The 18,179-nt window shown below is 50.9% G+C and overlaps 1 protein-coding gene across 1 annotated transcript; it reads left to right on the top strand.

Annotated features, from left to right (window-relative positions):
- Positions 1-4,671: 4,671 nt before the first annotated feature.
- LOC144299160 (glutathione S-transferase theta-2B-like) lies at positions 4,672-12,278 on the top strand. The gene is made up of 5 exons (XM_077874535.1): positions 4,672-4,832; positions 10,306-10,393; positions 11,263-11,413; positions 11,502-11,675; positions 11,999-12,278. The coding sequence occupies exons 1-5, from the start codon at positions 4,721-4,723 to the stop codon at positions 12,206-12,208; spliced, it is 735 nt and encodes a 244-aa protein (XP_077730661.1). The 5' UTR covers positions 4,672-4,720; the 3' UTR covers positions 12,209-12,278.
- The last annotated feature ends 5,901 nt before the right edge of the window (positions 12,279-18,179 follow it).

The raw sequence follows: 18,179 nt of genomic DNA, 5'->3' as shown, positions 1-18,179 counted from the left end.
GAAAAGAGCTCCAGCTAGTTATACGAAAAGAAGGTTGGGGATGCGTCGGTGGTTGAGCATCTGCCTTCAGCTCAGGACGTGATCCCCAGGTACTGGGATCGGGTCCCACATCAGGATTCCTGCAGGGAGCCTGCTTTTCCCTCTGCCTGTGTCTCTACCTTTCTCTCTCTATGTCTCTCATGAATAAATAAACAAAATTTTTTATTTTATTTATTTATTCTCATGCAAAGTCAAATAAAAATAAAATTACTTATTTAGTTATTCATGAGAGACACAGAGAGAGGCAGAGACACAGGCAGAAGAAGAAGCAGGCTCCCCACAGGAGCCCCGACTCGATCCCGGACCCCAGGATCACACCCTGAGTCAAAGGCAGATGCTCAACTGCTGAGCCACCCAGGCGTCCCAAAAGGAAAGTTAAAAAAATTTTTTTTTTTTTTACTTATTTATTTATTTGAGAGAGAGGGTGCACAAGTGGTGGGGAAGAGACAGAAGGAGAGGGACAAGCAGACGCCCCGCTGAGCAGGACCCAAAGGCAGATGCTTAACCGACTGAGCCACCCAGGTGCACCTAAAAAAGGAAAGGGTTTTATTTTTTATTTCTTTATTTTTAAAAGATTTTATTTATTATTCATAAAGAGAGAGAGAGAGACAGAGACAGAGACAGGCAGAGAGAGAAGCAGGCTCCATGCAGGGAGCCTGACAAGGGACTCAATCCCAGGTCTCCGGAATCACACCTGGGCTGCAAGTGGCGCTAAACCGCTGCGCCACCGGGGCTGCCCAGGAAAGGGTTTTAAAAGCAGAAAGGAGGTAGAAAAAGGAAATTATGCCAAAAATGTATTGTTTCCGGTGAAGACACCTCCTAAAGAGGACTGAATAGGTCCACTGGGCAGATTATTTTATTAGTGCTGACCATGTAATTCCATATTAAGTAGTTAAAGATTACACTATTGGGGTGGTGGTCAAAGCTGCCATTAGGTTAGATTTTTAAGTCTTAGTTTTCTTTTTTTTTTTTTATTTATGATAGTCACAGAGAGAGAGAGAGGCAGAGACACAGGCAGAGGGAGAAGCAGGCTCCATGCACCGGGAGCCTGACGTGGGATTCGATCCCGGGTCTCCAGGATCGCGCCCTGGGCCAAAGGCAGGCGCCAAACCGCTGCGCCACCCAGGGATCCCAAGTCTTAGTTTTCTTACGTGAGGTTCAGCATGAGTGAGTCCCTTTTGGGTCTGCTGTCTCTTTTTTAACAACTATGAAAACATCATGGGTGCTGGCTGCCCTGACTTGGGTCACAAACACATGCCTGCACAAAAGGGCTTATTTTCTGTTTGGACCATATGCTGTTCTGCTGTGTATTTCAGATACAGAAATTGACCCCATTCCTCACCTGTGAATCCCACAAAAGCTGGGAATCGAGGGAGGGCACATCGCAGGGACTATGACCCCTCTGCCCAGATGGGACTCCTGACCTGCTCTCTGGGATGTCTCACTGCTGTTGTCTGATGGCTTTTCAGGATGAGGGCAGCAATACCCTGATCATCTGACTCTCCATCGCTCCCCTTCCCCCAGTACACACACAGGAGGAAGGCAGTATAACTTAAAAGCTGTTGTCAGAGAAAGATTAATCTTTTCTAGGACTGGTTACATAATCAGGACAAAAGAGGTGGAAGGTTATGCAAACCCATTAGAAATTGTCGCAACTTCAGGATTTTAACCCAATCATTTCCGTAACATGATATATCTTTCTGGTTAAGTCATACAAAAATGTCTTTCTGTGTCCCTCATGAATACATTAAAAAAAAAAAAAAACTGAAAGAAGAAACCATCCAGCATATTAAGATGGTCTTGATGGTTAGTGGGCTTTCTTGTGATCAGCTAAGTCCAGGATCCCAAAAAAGGCATAACTGAGATCAGTACTGCATACTGGTCTCATCCAGTCGTGTGGGGTTCTACTGATAATAATTTTGCTGTGAAGACACCTCGGTCAAGGACTGAGGGGTAGACTGCACAGAAAAGTTAATATAACAGGCCTGATTGCTATTCTTTGAAAGGTCTGCTTTCAAGGTTGGCTCTCCATTGGGGTATATTCTGGGAGGCTTCCCATCATTATTAACTTCAGACCATCAAGAGTAGCTCACTGTACCTAAATTGTTGGTCCAACCAATATGGTTTATTCTTTCCTCTTGGGAGTCTGGAATTTGGACATGTGCCAGGCACGGGATCAAGAAAAACCCCCAAGAAAAGCCCTGGGCAAAGTCTCTAATGAGCTTCTCTAGTTGGCAATATCCCACACACGTTGTCACAGCTCATCGTTGGGACTAATTAAGCATACCCTGTGTGACTTCAACGGCAGGGGATTCTAAAGGCTTGTACCGGGTTCACCTGGACCTTGCCTCATGGGGAGCTTCAACACAGAAGCTGAAAATGGCCCTGTTTGCAGGCCTATCTCATCCAAAGCCTGGGAGTTTGCTTTCTTCAACCCCTCACTGTCCTGTTAGACCAGAGTTATGGAACAGATCCTTCCAGGAGGGCCTGATCTCGGGGCTCGGACTGAGCACTGTCACAGTGTTGGAAGTTTCAAGGTAGCAAGGAGGACAGGAAGTGGGTGCAGGGGCCGGTCAGGAGAAGGGTGTCACATACAAAAGGTAGAAAGATTGACGCATGTGCCTATTTGGGGAGTCAAATTTAGTGACATAACAAATATCATTCTATTGGGCCCACATATGAGATATATACAAACCTGAAGGAACATTATGCTGAAGGAATTACAAGTAGATGATGGACTTTGTAGCAATATGAAAATGAGCACACCAAGCAGTGATAAAGGGACGCCAGGGTAGCTCAGCAGTTGAGCGCCTGCCTTCGGCCCAGGGCGGGGTCCTGGGGTCCCGGGATCGAGTCCCACACCGGGCTCCCTGCATGGAGCCTGCTTCTCCCTCTGCCTGTGTCTCTGCCTCTCTCTCTCATGAATAAATAAATACAATCTTTAAAAAACAAACACAAAAGCAGCAATAAAAATACAAGTAGAAAGAAGGAAGCTAACATCTAATTGAGGCACAGGGCTCAGTGATTTTATATAGATATTTTGAAAGTTATGTCTTACAACAGACCTGAGTCTGAGTGGAGGAATTAGCACGTTTGATAGCAAAGGACACCAGGACTCAAAGAAGTTCATAACATGCTCCAGGTCATGTAGCTATTGAGTGACAGAGTCAGGATTTAAACTCAGGTTTTTTGTATCATGCCCTCCATATTCTCAGCAAGCACGTATAGGTGCCCCACCCCAACACGGCCATATAACCCTTCACTTCCTCCTACCTGCCCACCCCCCCCCCCCCGCCCTGTATACAGCACACACACTTCAAGCCCAAAGAAGCCGAGGTGTGCATGTATAAAACTCATCAGTGACCTCCAGGAGATGCTGAGTTGTGCTTTCCTGATAGTGAGCCTCCTAATTTTAGGGGTCCTTGCAACCTGAATAGGCTAAGGATTCCCTCAAATCATCATGTTCAGGTTCAGTTTTCTTGCTTGACAGTTCTTCCCTCAATCTCTCTGCTCACATATTATACTAGCAGGAAGAAGAAACAGGCCACACTCCCTGAACACTTTGTTTGGAAATCTCAACTAAATAGCCAAGTTCATGGTACAAAGTCTGCCTTCCACACACCTGCAGGCATAATTTATTTTATTATTTATTTATTTTGCAGGCCATAATTTATCTAAATTTCTGCCACTATGCACCTGGACCCTCCTTGCTGACTGTCAGGATTCTTTTCTTTCTTTCTTTTAAAGCTTTTATTTATTTATTCATGATAGAGAGAGAGAGAGAGAGAGAGAGGCAGAGACACAGGCAGAGGGAGAAGCAGGCTCCATGCAGGGAGCTCAATGTGGGACTTGATCCCGGGTCTCCAGGATCACACCCTGGGCTGAAGGTGGCTGTAAACCACTGAGCCACCCGGGCTGCCCAAGGATTCTTTTCTTTAGAAGGGACAGAAACTCAGTTCCAAGTGGTTTAGGGCAAACGAGGGATTTCCTGGAAAACTCCGTTGTCAATAAGGGAGAGGTACAGCTGGCCCACAGGGGAACTGGGATCAGGAGCTGGTTTTCTTCCCAACTCTCCTTCTCTGTGACTAAGCTGCCTTCTCTCAGGCCAGCCTGCCCGCTGAGCTGGAAATTGAGAGCAAGGCGCGGGCGGCCCCAGCTTAGGAAGCCCACGTTCGCCTCCTGTCCCCGAACCGCAACTCCAAATATCCCAGGGAAGCCCTCTGAAGCCGCCTGCTTAGGTCGGGGCCCAGAGGACGGGTTCCCCCCAGATCCGGCTAGAGCACGGGGCGGCCTCGGGGATCACATCCAGGGGCGGGTGAGGGTCGAGACGAGAAGGTGGAGGGACGCTTAGCTGTCCGGAGGCCGGGCATTTCCCACCGACGCCGACCCGCAGCTCGCACCACGGCAGCCCTGCGGGTGGGCAGCTCCCACTGCCGCCGATTCTTCCCTGAATCCTGCCTCCAGCCCGCGCTCCCGGCAGCCTGGGCCACACCCGCCAGTGCGCCACCCCCCGGGGGACCTCAGCGACCCCCGCGCGGCCGGACCGCGGCGCCCGCAGCAGCACTCGCAGGCGGGTGGGGGTGGGGGTGGGGGCCGGGGCGGGCGGAGCCCCGGGGGGCGGAGCCGCGGGCCCTATAACCCGGGCGGCCCGCTCCGCCGCCCGCCGCCCCCCCGCCCCGCCATGGGCCTGGAGCTGTACCTGGACCTGGTGTCCCAGCCCTGCCGCGCCGTCTACATCTTCGCCAAGAAGAACGGCATCCCCTTCGAGCTGCGCCCCGTGGACATATTCAGAGGTGGGCCGGGCGGCTCTTGGGGGTCCCTGTCCCCGCCCCTCCCCCACCCCGGCCCCGGCCCCGGCCCCGGCCCCGCAGCCTCCGCACCTTCCGGAGGAGAACAAAGACAAAACAAATGTAGATTAAAATTAAATTTCCATACAATTTGTAGCCCCTTGACCAGTGCTTGAGACGGGCCGCGTCGGCCCTTCCTCCCAGAACGCTCCCCGTCTCCTTGTTACCGCTTTGCTGGAGGGAAAAGGGCAACCCTCGCTTGACAATAGCCAGGCCTCCAGGATCCCGTAAGTCTTCTTTAACATGAGAAAAACCTTTTGGAAACTTCGTCTTTACCCTCCCCCAAATTAAAAGTATATAACTCTTCACTCCTTGAACCCCGACGTGGGACTCGATCCCGGGTCTCCAGGATCACGCCCTGGGCCGAAGGCGGCGCTAAACCGCTGAGCCGGTCAGAATTTTTTTTTTTAAGATTTTATTTATGTATTTGAGAGACAGCGAGAGGGAAAGGCAGAGGGAGAGGGAGAAGCAGAGTCTCAGCTGAGCAGGAAGCCAGAGGTGGAGCTCGATCCCAGGACCCAGGGGTTAGTTAGGACCCGAGCCATCCAGGTGCCCCTCAAGAATTTTTTTTTTTTAAAGATTCTATTTATTTATTCTTGAGAGACACGGAGAAAAAGAGACAAAGACATAGCCAGAGGGAGAAGCAGGCTCCCCCTCAGGGAGTCCAATGTGGGACTCCATCCAGGGACTCCAGGATCATGCCCTGTGCCAAAGGCAGGTGCTCAACCGCTGAGCCACCCACGTGTCCCTAACCTACCTTTCTGCTGGAAGCTAGTACATGGCCGGAATTATAAGATCTAGAAACTTAGTGTCCCCTCTTTAATCCTATTCTTTTTATTTTTATTTTTTTAAAGATTTTATTTATTTGTGATAGACACAGAGAGAGAGAGCGGCGCAGAGACACAGGCAGAGGGAGAAGCAGGCTCCATGCCAGGAGTCCGACGTGGGACTCGATCCTGAAGGCAGGCGCCAAACCGCTGAGCCACCCAGGGATCCCCCATGATTCCTATTATTATTCAAAGTTGTCTTTCTTGGGCATGGGACAGCCACCTAAGCTGGAGCAGGGAGTGTGCCTCTCCCTCTGCCCCTCCCCGCATTCGTGCTTGCGCACTCTCTTAAATAAATAAAACCTTAAAAACAAAACAAAATCAAACCTGGAGCACCTGGGTGGCTCTTTTGGTTAAGCGTCTGCCTTCGGCTCAGGTCATGATTTCAGGGTCCCAGGATCCAGCCCCACGTCCCACTCCCAGCTCAGCAGGAAGTATACAACTCCCTCTCCCTCTGGCCCTACCTCAGTTCCTTTTCTCTCTCTAATAAATAAAATCTTAAACACACACACACACACAACTGGGGATCGTTTCCTAGGTAAGTTGTCTGTAAAGACTATGTGTGTTGGATTGTTGCTTAGACCATGGTGCCTCTCTATCTTAACTATTCTCCGTCAATGTCCCCTACTATTTAAATATGAAAGCGGGTCATTTCACTTTGTAAGATTTTCCTAATGTTTCTCAGGGGTTAAAAAGGCGGGTTCAGGGGAGCCCAGGTGGCTCAGCTGTTTAGCGCCACCTTCGGCCCAGGGCGTGACCTTGGAGACCTGGGATCGAGTCCCACATCTGGCTCCCTGCATGGAGCCTGCTTCTCCCTCTGCCTGTGTCTCTGTCTCTCTCATGAATAAATAAATAAAATCTTTTTTTTTTTTAATTTTTTTTTTATTATTCATTTATTATAGTCACACAGAGAGAGAGGGAGAGGCAGAGACACAGGCAGAGGGAGAAGCAGGCTCCATGCACCGGGAGCCTGATGTGGGATTCGATCCCGAGTCTCCAAGATCACGCCCTGGGCCAAAGGCAGGCGCTAAACCGCTGCGCCACCCAGGGATCCCTAAATAAATAAAATCTTAAAAAAAAAAAGTGGGTTCTTCATGGCTCCATATTGGAGTCCAGTCATGGCATCTACTTGTAGCATAGTAGGCAATGGGGAAGCAGGTTTTTGTTTGTTTGTTTTTTGGAAGCAGGGTTTTAGAAGGTGGGAGGGGAGATGCCAGCATCCATTCTATAGGGCTGGGTGGTGCTCATAATCGTTTCCTTCAAAGGATTCCTCTGGTCTCTTTGACACCAGGAACCGCTGACATATCCTGTGTGATATAATACCTGGGAGTTGGAGTGTGGGGATTCCTTGGACTTTCTCTCCTTTTTTAGAAGTATGGGATCTTCGCTTCCCAAGGAGTCTCCTTTGGGGTGCCTTTTTTTAATCCCTTGGAAACTATTCACATTGCACGATTTAAGAAAAAGAAGTCTGATCTTCTGTAATAGTCCATGGCCTCCGTACTCCTTAGAGAGGAGGAAAAATGGCCCATTAATGGGACACTAAACTTCTGTATGATCTGTTAGATCTCTTCTGCAGGAAACAGGGCAAATGGATGGAGGTAGGCATGGCCCTAAATCAGGAACCTGACCCAAGGACCTCTCATGGAACGTGTTTGGCTGCTAACCAGGCTAACAAGCGCCTCCCAATATATTGGATACATGGTTGTCTAAACAGGCCTCCTCCTCCTCCTCCTCCTAATAAACCCAGATTGCTGGAGGAAACCCAGGCCATTTGTGATGAAGGGATGTTGACTCTCACTGTTCCTCCTAATAGACCCCGGTTATTCTTGTATGGGGGTGGAGGGGGCTTCTCGCTCATTCATTTCCCGGGTTAATGGCTATGATAATTGGAGCGAATTGTCTCTGTTTAGTCTATCTCGGGATGGGGACTTTAAGGAATATTCCCAAGCAGCGCTGAAACTCCTTTTGTTTCAGGCAAGCTCCCTGTCTCCTCTGGCCCAACGTGGGACTGCGTATTTTCACTTGTTAGTGGCAAGAAAACCACCACCATGTGTGCTCTCTGAGCTGATGAGCTTCAGAACTGGGGTCCTTTCTCTGCCCTCTGGGCTTTTATTGGCCTCCAGCCTCCCTGGTGGCACCTCACCTCTTCTGTCTCTCTCTCCCCCTGTTTCTCTACCACCTTGGGTGCTGTCTGCCAAACCGGCTCTTATACCATCCTGTGCCTGTGGCGCCACTGGTTCCTGCTCCTACCCTCACTGCCAAGGAGTGAGGAGCACCCCCTTGGACTTAGACCACCCACTTCACATTTCCCCACCAGTATCCCAGGTAGAAATGGACAATGGGGAAAGTCGATTGATTTCAGAGTGGAAGCGGGGGTATTCACACTAATTTAAGTTTGTTGGCTTAGGGACGCCTGGGTGGCTCAGCGATTGGGTGTCTGCCTTAGGCTTAGGGGCTCAGGGCGTGATCCTGGAGAGACACAGAGAGAGGCAGAGACAGACAGAGGGAGAAGCAGGCTCTGCGGGGATCCTGATGCGGGACTGATCCCAGGATCCAGGACTGATCCCAGGATCCCCGATCACGACCTGAGCCAGAGGCAGAGGCTCAACCACTGAGCCACCCAGGTGCCCCGCCTTTGGAATCTCTTGCTGCCACCTTGGTTAACTACATAAGTTTTGTAATGATCTGTAATCCTATTTACGCATGTGCTTCGTTAGCTTACTCGAGAAGCATTGTTTAAAAAAAAAAATGATAAGCCTTAGCTTATGTTGTTTGGGTAAGTGCTATTCTAGAGATTATACACAATTCCTAAAGTTTTAATATGTTGGTATAAGACCATCACTTGATATTGTGATTATTGAGGTGTTATTTGTCACAGAAGTAACTGGTTTTCCTTGTCAGCTAGTATTACACACACACACACACACACACACACAAATAATAAACTAAAGTATCTTTAGCCATGTTCATTTTGAGTCTTTGTCATTTATGGATATTGTTCTGGTGCTCTTGCAAAATGTGTTAAATTAAAAGTCATTAGAAGGGCTTTGGATAAATACAGGATTTTGATTTCTTTAAAATCATAATAAAGCTAAAGTGGGTAAGAATTTCCAGAACTAACTAAAAAAGCTGCATTCAAACTGAGCACGAATTAACAGGACTAAATGAACTGAGGAAGATGATTATAGTTTTGGTGACTCCTGTTTGAAATGTTCTTGGTTCTCTGTTTTACTCTTCCAGATTAAGGAAACTTTTAGATATCCGTGATATACAGAAATAGGATAAAATATTCCTTTGTGAACACATTGAAGCATTTAACTTTTTTGTACCTGAACCCTCTGAAATTCAGAAACTGTCAGTGACTGGGGCGCCTGGGTGGCTCAGTGGGTTAAGCATCTGACTCTTGGTTTGGGTTCACCTGGTGATCTCAGGGTCACGAGATTGAGCCCCATCTCGAGATTGAGCCCCACCTCCGGCTCTGTGCTCAGCATGGAGTCTGCTTGAGATTCTCTCTACCTCTCTCTGCCTTTCCTGCTCATGTTCTCTCCCTCTCTCTCTTAAATAAATAGATTTAGATATTTAAATAGGTAAGCAGATAGATAAATAAATTTTAAAGGTGCTTCTATTAAAGCACGGGGATAGGACCATATGGAGAAAGGGCTGCTCTGGGCTTATAAGGTGCAACTGATGATATATTTTGGACTTGGGTGGCGTGTAGAGATAAAGGGAGTCCCTAAAGGGACTTCTGTAGGTCAAAGAAGACTTAGAGGATCCTGGAGGTCTGGTATTGATTGTCAGAGTTAGGTTGCTTTTTACCTCTAGCAAAGCATTAACTTTAAGGCAGTTGTGAATTCTTTGAGGAAAGTCACACTCTGCCCGTCTCAGGTATTTTATGGAAGGGCTGCAAATTGTGAGGAAATGTGATTTTATCTGCATTTCTTTTGCCTTTGCTCTCTGGTATCTCCCACTGGAGACTGCCCTCTGCTGTGTGGCCGTGGACGGGCCGCAGACCCTCTCTGAACCTTAACTTTCACTCTGAGAAGGAGGATAATGTTACTTTTCTATGGAATGAGGAGTAAATGCTGAACTGGATTTTCACAGTTCCTGCCTTGAGAGCCTGTATTTGAAGTCCTGAAGCCCTGGGATACCTGGGTGGCTCAGCGGTTGGACGGAGCCCCAGGATCGAGTCCCACGTCGGGCTCCTGGTGCATGGAGCCTGCTTCTCCCTCTGCCTGTGTCTCTGCCTCTCTCTCTCTCTCTCTCATATTTCTCATGAATAAATTAATGAAATCTTAAAAAAAAAAAAAAAGTCCTAAAGCCCTAAAGACCCTGGGGAGCTGGCCACCAGGGGAGAGTTTAGAGGTGGGAACCGCGGAGGTCTCTCTGGCTCCCTGCCCCCTGCCCTCCCGGGGCCTGGTCAGCTAACCCCCCTGCGCCCCGACCCCTCAGCTGCCCTGGGACCGGGCGGGGCAGGGAGGCTGCCCTCACCCCTGACCCGAGGCCCAGCCTGGCCCAGGGCGCGCTGGGGACGACAGGGAGAGCGCAGAGCCTCGGTTCTTGGCTCTAAGCTTTGCTGACTTCTTCCTCCACAGGGCAGCTCGTGAGCAAGGATTTCTCCCAGATTAACAACCTGTGCAAGGTCCCTGCCCTCAAGGATGGGGACTTCATCTTGAGCGAAAGGTGCTTCCCCCCCAGGCCCAGCCCTCTTGCCTCCAGTGCTTCCTACCCCCTCGCCCCAGCCCCCAGCCCACCTGGCCTCTGGCTGGCCTGCCCTGTGCCAGAGGACCCTGTGGGGCAGGCGAGGGCAAAGGGAAGGGTAGAGCTGGGGCTGGGGGTGACCAGGATGTTAGGGGGCTGACGCAGCATCGCTCTTACCCCTCTTGTCTTCAGCCTCTCCTTCTGGACCCCAGGGCCTTCCCATCCCCAGATTGAAGGGCACTAGAAGAGGACATGGGGACATTTGTCCAGTTGGATAGAGCAGGTTCAACAAACGGAGGCTGAAAGGGCCTCTCCTGGCTCCTCAGGCTGCTCTCCAGAGTCACCTCCAGGGGACACCTCAGGGCCAGCCACCAGGCAGGTCGAGGACAAGAGGTTGGGCGACTACAGGCATGACGGCCCGAGGACCTGTCAGAGGGGACCCACGACAGATCCGAGGACATGCTTCCCCTCCTGGGCCTCAGCCCATACACTTGAACATGCAGGGGCCTTGATGCAAGATTCCAGAGACCCAGAGAGCCTTTTCTGAGCCTCAGACTAGTTACTTAATTATTCTGAACCTTAGCTTCCTCACGTGCAGCTGGGATGACAAATCTCCAGCTCACAGGGCGGCTGCCACTGTATCACAGGGATGAAAGGGCAAAGCAGACGGTCTGGCCAAGCATCCATGCTAGAGACAGCCAAGGACGGAGACACGGGAGGGCAGAGTCGGGGGAGACCAGAGGCAGTGCCCAGGGAGCTGCAGATGGGGGGGAGGCCCAGAGGAGCCCCAGAGCCCCACTGAGGCATGGGACCCAGGATCCTCACCGCCACCGCTCCTCCCTTCTCCCCAGCACTGCCATCTTGATATACCTGAGCAGCAAGTACCCGACGGCGGACCACTGGTACCCCTCCAACCTCCAGGCCCGTGCCCGCATCCATGAGTACCTGGGCTGGCATGCCGACTGCGTCCGTGGCACCTTCGGCGTGCCCCTTTGGACTCAGGTGAGGAGAGCCATCTGCGGGGTGTTGGCTGCCGGAGACCTGGGGGTGGGGGTGGGGACCACACCTGAGCCCACCCTTTGCCCATCAGGTGTTGGCACCGCTCATTGGGGTCCACTTGCCTGAGGAGAAGGTGCAGTGTAACAGGGCCGCCATGGACCGGGCGCTGCAGGAGCTAGAGGACAAGTTCCTGAGGGACCAGGCCTTCCTCACAGGCCAGCACGTGACACTGGCCGACCTCATGGCACTGGAGGAGCTGATACAGGTGTGAGCATGGCCGGTGGAGCAACATCTGTGGACAGCATCCCTCCTGTCGCCACCCTCACTAGACAGAAATGCTGAGGCCTAGAGAAAGCTGGGAATTTGCCCAGAATTGCAGAGCAGGTTTCTGTCTAAACTGGTGCTTTTGCCCTGACTTTCTGCTTCTCTCCTGTGTGTGGTGTTTCACGCAGGTGCTCTTGGGCCGAGACTGGCCACATGGTACTGGGCCTCAGCTAAGGGGTGGGAAAGGGACCTGACACCTGTGCCAGTGGTCCTGGCATTGGGGCCTCAGGATCACTGTAACCTTCCCATCGTTTGTCCCTGCAGCCTGTGGCCGTTGGCTTGGACCTCTTTGAGGGACGGCCGAAACTGGCAGCATGGCGTGAGCGACTGGAGGCTTTCCTGGGTATGGATCTCTGCCAGGAGACCCATGGTCTCATCCTGAACATCTTGGAGCAGGCGGCCAACAAAAAGATCCCGGACCCTGCCCCAGAAGTCTATCCTTATATGCTGCTTCGTATTTCCAGGATCCCCTGAGGAGTCTGGAATGGGAGCTGATGGTTGTAGCCCAGGAGATTAGCAATAAAGATTCCTTCTTAGTCTCCTACTTGTCCTTTTCAATTCTTTCCATCTGGCCTTAGTCTTTTGTTTCTGGCTCCTGGAGGAGCTCTGCACAGGTAGGACACCTGATGTCCTTGGCAGTGCTTATTCTCATGTGCAGGAGTTCTAATCAATAGACGACTAAAATCCACCATATATAAAGAGCTCTGAAAATTCAACAGCACGAAGAACAAAATCAACTTAAAATCAACAAATGTCATTGGTCTTTTACTTTTAATTTTTTCTATTTTTTAAAAGATTGTATTTATTTATTCATGAGAGACACAGAGAGAGGCAGAGACACAGGCAGAGGGAGAAGCAGGCTCCATGCCAGGAGCCCAACATGGGACTCGATCCTGGGACTCCAGGATCACGCCTTGGGCCAAAGGCAGGCACTGAACTGCTGAGCCACCCAGGGATCCCCTCCTTGGTCTTTTATTTTTTATTTTTATTTATTTATTTATTTTGGTCTTTTAAATGTAATGAAGACTCAGGGTGCCTGGGTGGCTCAGTCGGTTAAGTGTCTGGCTCTTAATTTCAGCTCAGATCATGATCTCAGGGTCAGAGATTGAGTCCTGCATCAGGCTTATACTCAGTGCAGAGTCTGCTTGTCCCTCTCCCTCTGTGCCTCACCCCACTTGCATACACTCTCTTTCTCTCTAATAAATAAAGCCTTAAAAAGATATAGTGAAGACTCAGACACTTGAATAAGAAACCAAGAATTATTGGTTTTATTACACAGTCATATGTATATAATCAAAGTATGTTCAGTAACACTCCTCATAGTTAACCAAAGTAACCTCACAGATAACAAGTCAATATATAAGATTGTTACTAGGGCAACAAAATGTTCAGAAATCAATTAGAATGACTAAAAAAAAAAAAAAGAATGGCAAACTACTAAAGGATATAGATGATATTTCAAGGGCTACAGTAATTTTTTTAAAGATTTTATTTACTCATGAGAGACACACAGAGACAGAGACACGGGCAGAGGGAGAAGCAGGCTCCATGCAGGGAGCCCAATGCAGGACTCAATCCTAGGACCCCAGGATCAGCCTGAGCTGAAGGCAGATCAACCGCTGAAGCTCAACCGCTGAGCCACCCAGGCAACCCAAAACGGGGTACTTTCCAAGTGTTAGGAGCCATTTGCATTTCTTCTCCTGTGACCCTCTTGTGTCATTTGTGAAGGGCCCTGATACCCAAGCATCGTGTTTGGGATACGGATGGATAAGCATCTTTGAGTCCTCTACCCTAATCGAGGTTGACGTTGGCACAGCAGTGAAGGCCCCTGACCTGACCCAGCTGTTGCTGGCTTCCCTGAGATGTTCTGGGGGCTCAACCATTTGAGCCCCTCTCTTGTAGCCCGTATGTCTGCCCTATGGGCCTGGAGATGGGCTCCTTCCCATATCCCTGCTTTAGATCTCATCTCTCAGTTGTTGAACGCATGCCCACCAAAGCCCTGGTCCTGTTTTCCTTTCTTCCTATTTGTACACCTTTCTATTTTATGCTAGTGTGACTGCACCCAAGTTCACGTGTCCAACACACAGCAGAGCCCATCACCGAGACATCGAGTGTGTGGCAAGGAAAGCATTTATTCGAAAGGCTACCACACAAGGATACAAGGGACAAGGCTCACACCTTCTCAAGTGTTGGTGAGGATGTGGAGAAAAAGGAACCCTCGTGTACTGTTGGTGGGGATGCAGACTGGTGCAGCCACTCTGCAAAACAGTCCAGATGTTCTTCAAAAAGTTAAAAACAGAGCCAGCATATGGTCTAGTAATTCCACTGCTGGGTATTTACCCAAAGAATATAAAAACATTAATTCAAGATTTTATTTATTTAAGAGAGAGAGAGAACACAAGCAAGGAAGAGGGACAGAAGGAGACAGAGAAGCAGACTCCTGACTGAGCAGGGAGGCCCATGTGGAGCTTGATCCCAGGACCCTGGATCATGACCTGAGACGAAGGCTGATGCTTAACCAACTGAGCCACTGAAAAGCCCCTGAAAACATGAATTCAAAAAGATATATGCAACCCTATGTTTATTGCAGCATTTTTTACTACAACCAAATTATGGAAGCAGCCCAAGTGTCCATTGATAGATGAATGGATAAAGAAGATAACACACACACATATTTATATGAATATTATTATTTTTTTTTAATTTTTTTTTTTAATTTATGATAGTCACACAGAGAGAGGGAGAGGCAGAGACACAGGCAGAGGGAGAAGCAGGCTCCATGCACCGGGAGCCCGATGTGGGATTCGATCCCGGGTCTCCAGGATCGCGCCCTGGGCCAAAGGCAGGCACTAAACTGCTGCACCACCCAGGGATCCCCAGGTCAGGGATTCTTAAAGGCCAGTGAAAGAGGGTCTGGGTAAAGGGGACAAGAGTCAGGTGACTCAAGATCAGCTTCGGGAAGTTGCTGAGTATGGGAGGGTCAATTTCATTTTGTTGTGCCCAAGGGGGAAGTCAGTGGTCCTAGGTTCTGTTTTCTTTTTTATGAAACCTTGAGTTCTTGCAAAACAACTAAATTAACATTTGCTGTCAAACATGAATATTATCTTACAGAAACAAGGTGACAGAGAATAAACAGTTTGGGGGGAAGAGTTGAGCTATGCTACCTACCCTGTTAACTCTGGTTTCGCTAGCATCCTAGTGGGGGTCTCTGGAGGAAAGAACGCAGCGTCTTTATTCATCACAAGGCCTACAACCTGTTTTACAAACCAAGGGCTTCTCATCAACCATGTGCCTCAACCCAAAACTTTTGGGAAATTGCACTTATGTAACAGAAACCGCACAGGTCAAAGCACACAACACTTTGAAGTTACTCACGGTTCCATTTGCCAAGGTCTGTTTTTCTGTCAAGTGATTTGTTTTTTTAGGACAGGGCCAGGGTCCCTAGTCTCTCAGGACCTTCCATACTAAGTCACATGGCTCATGTGGCTGCAGTTCTTGGAGGTGACAGTAGATGTCACTGCCAACCAATAAATGGGGTCCTTAACCTCGGCCACTGGAGCTCATCTTTCCGGGCTCCTACTTTGTGTCCCTGCTCTACCAATCCTGTGTCATTCCTGGCTTGAGCCTTGAGCGGCTCCCCTGTCACATCTGTCCTGCCCTGGGGGTTCCTGGTGGCTGTCTTCCCTCTTAGATCCTGTGCCGGTGGCCTCCCTCTCAGAGAGTCCTCACACTTGCTTGCTTTCCTGCACCTTTTTCATCTTTCCCCAGAGGGTTGAGGCTGGAGGCAGCCTGTGCCTTCTAGAACCACACCAGCTACATTTTGTTCACAATTGGATGGTTTTGCTTTCAACAGACGTTGCAATAAAATATCAGAAGTAAATGAAAGTAGAGTTGAAGAGTCACTCTGAGTTCAGTGTCAGTGAGAACTATGTCCTGGACGGTGGCCACAGCTAGACTAGCCACACTGGGTACCATCAAAGGTGGGGGGTAGCAGGATCCTCAGGTTGCCTGCCAGGAGGAGAGACAGAAGAGATTCTGGAAGTGACCTCGAATCCCGAATTGGTCTTGGCAGAGGTAAGGGCTTCAATTAATGCTGGAAGCAGGAGGTGGAATGTGTTTGGGGCTTTCCAGTAGCCGGGCATGGTGAAGGGCATGCTGGCAGGCCAAGGTCACTACGGCGAGATGAGCACTGGGCTCTGGAGCCATGCTGAGGGGTTAGTTCCCAGGAACTGTCATTGCCCAGGTATGTGACCAGCTAGGGGCATTACCCAACCGCTGGATGGGGGCATGGAGCAGGATGGCTGGGGCAAGGACAGCACAAAGGGGAACCTATCAATGGCAGGGACTTCTGCTAGGGGCCTGCAGGCTCTGAGGGCAGTGGGAATGGCTGGGTACCAGGTCCTCAAGTCCACTGCCCCCTCCCTGCCTGCAAACACCACATGGTGGCCCACCGATGCCATCTTGCCTGTAGGCCCATGACCACGTAAATGAGGGCTCGAGCTGGCCTGATGATGGTGCCCAGGACACCTTGGGCATGCCCGTATGGACCCAGGTGAGGTGAGTGATCAGGGAATATGACAGGTGAGAGCAGGGCCAAGGTGCTGGAGAGTGGAGGCTTGCAGACTGAGCCCCCCCTTCCCCCACCCGACAGGTGCTGGTTCTGCTCATGTGTATGCAGGTGCCCAGGAGGAAGCTGGCCAGGAACAGGGACAGACCAGTTTCTGAGGCAGAGCTTTGGTCTCCAGTCCAGGTGATGTTGGCGGACCTTATGGTGCTGAAGAAGCCACTAGCTCGGAACAGTAGCCCAGCCTCCCTCCACTGACCCTGCCTAGGGGGCGCGGGGGGTGCCATCTCTGTTCAACAGATGGAGAACCCTCCCACCCCCACCTCTTGCCTGCCCCTGGAAGGGGGTAGGTGGGACCCCTCCCTGACTTCCCTCAGGTCCTGTGGCAGCCTTAGGTCTCAGGTGGGGTCCATGACCTGGCTCTCCCTGCCTCCTGTGCTGGTGACCCCAGAATCAAAGCCTCAGTACTGGCCTGCCCATGAACCTCAGGACCGTGCTGTGTTGGGAAGGGTGGTCATGCAGGTGGCATGGCAAGAGTGAATGGAGGGTATCCTGGGTGCAGGGTTGTGCCGGGACCCTCAACCTCGTCCCAAGGTCCTGGTGCAGGCTGTCAATCCCTCCTGGGGACCCCACAGAGGACATTATAGGTCCTGCTTGGAGGCTGGGAGACATAAAAAAGTCTCCTCTCTGGTCCCCTACCGTTGTTCTTCTCCCTCCACTGTTTTTGTTCTGTTTCTGAGTCTCACTCTCTGCTAGATGAATAAATGAATGGGTAAATGAAGATATGAGTTCCTTGCTGCCCTCTTCCCTCTGTCTTCCCAGCCTGCTTCCAGGTTATTCTCCCTCTGTCTATCCCTCCCCTCTCTCACTCCTCCCCTTTACCCCATGGCAGTGGCCCCTGTCCAATGTGGTAAACCCAGCTGGCTTGGGGGATCTCTGTGCAGGCTTGAGTTATAGTTCCTGGGGTGCTGGGCCCAGGGCTCGCTGATGGCTCTGGGCAGGCCGAGTCTGAGGCTTGCTGACCTGCCTGGCTTCCCTCCCTTCAGGCTGGCTCTGGACAGCCTGGCTCCTGGGGGCGGCCCGGGCCCACCCTACCTCTCCACTGGGGAAGAGTCTGAGCTGTGCTCCTTCTCCAGCCTCTCCTTGGGAAGGACATGGGCCTCAGCAGAGGTCAGCTTTGTGCCTTGTCCCAGTCCCTCCTTCCCAGAACTTCCTGCCCCAGCCCTAGGACCACCTGGTTCAGTCAGAGTGGCCAAGGGTTACGGGGTCTTCACTAGCCGGGCCAGGCCACAAACTGTCCTTGAAACCAAGGGTAGGGACAACCCTGCCCAAGTCACATGTCCTATGAGTATGTGTGTTTGTAGAGGATGGAATTTGTCCCTAAAAGTCCTGCCTGGAAGACTTCAATTCCTGTGAAGTGGGGAAGGCATGACAATGGGTCATGCATGGGTCAAGAAAGCCAGGGAGTGGCTCTGACCTCCTCAGGTCACAGAATGAGGCTGAGGCAGCTTCCTGGGAGTCCATGGCTCAGGTCTGCTCTGGCTGTTACCTGCTCCATGACCCACCCTGCTAGCGTGTGCCCGGGTGGGTGCTAAGCCCCAGCTCCCAACTCCCAACCCACCCATGACTGTTCTCTGGGTCCATGGAGGCCTTACCTGCAGCCCAGCCCTCAGCCTCTCAAGACTTGGGTTCTGGAAGTACACAGGACAGTCCAAGAGGAAGGCCAAGAGTCAAATGGACAAGGCTGGGGAGTGTGGCCACACTGGGTGAGGGGGCACGGCGAGGCTGAGGGTGCCCAGCCCAGCTCCGTTCCACAGAGGCCAGGAGGTGGGGAGGCTTGGCAGGGGGCCCAGCCCGCCTCCATTCCACAGAGGCCAGGAG

Source organism: Canis aureus, chromosome 27 (assembly GCF_053574225.1).
Source record: "Canis aureus isolate CA01 chromosome 27, VMU_Caureus_v.1.0, whole genome shotgun sequence".
In the NCBI taxonomy this organism is placed as follows: Eukaryota; Metazoa; Chordata; class Mammalia; order Carnivora; family Canidae; genus Canis; species Canis aureus.
Note: the sequence above shows the minus strand (reverse complement) of the source record. Positions and strands in the feature narration are given on the sequence as shown.

Excerpts from the sequence above, each read along its gene's own strand:
- LOC144299160 (XM_077874535.1), top strand. The coding sequence starts at position 4,721 with ATGGGCCTGGAGCTGTACCTGGACCTGGTGTCCCAGCCCTGCCGCGCC. Across the intron at positions 4,833-10,305 it reads CCCCGTGGACATATTCAGAG|GGCAGCTCGTGAGCAAGGAT; the intron begins GTGGGCCGGGCG and ends CTTCCTCCACAG. Across the intron at positions 11,414-11,501 it reads GCGTGCCCCTTTGGACTCAG|GTGTTGGCACCGCTCATTGG; the intron begins GTGAGGAGAGCC and ends TTTGCCCATCAG.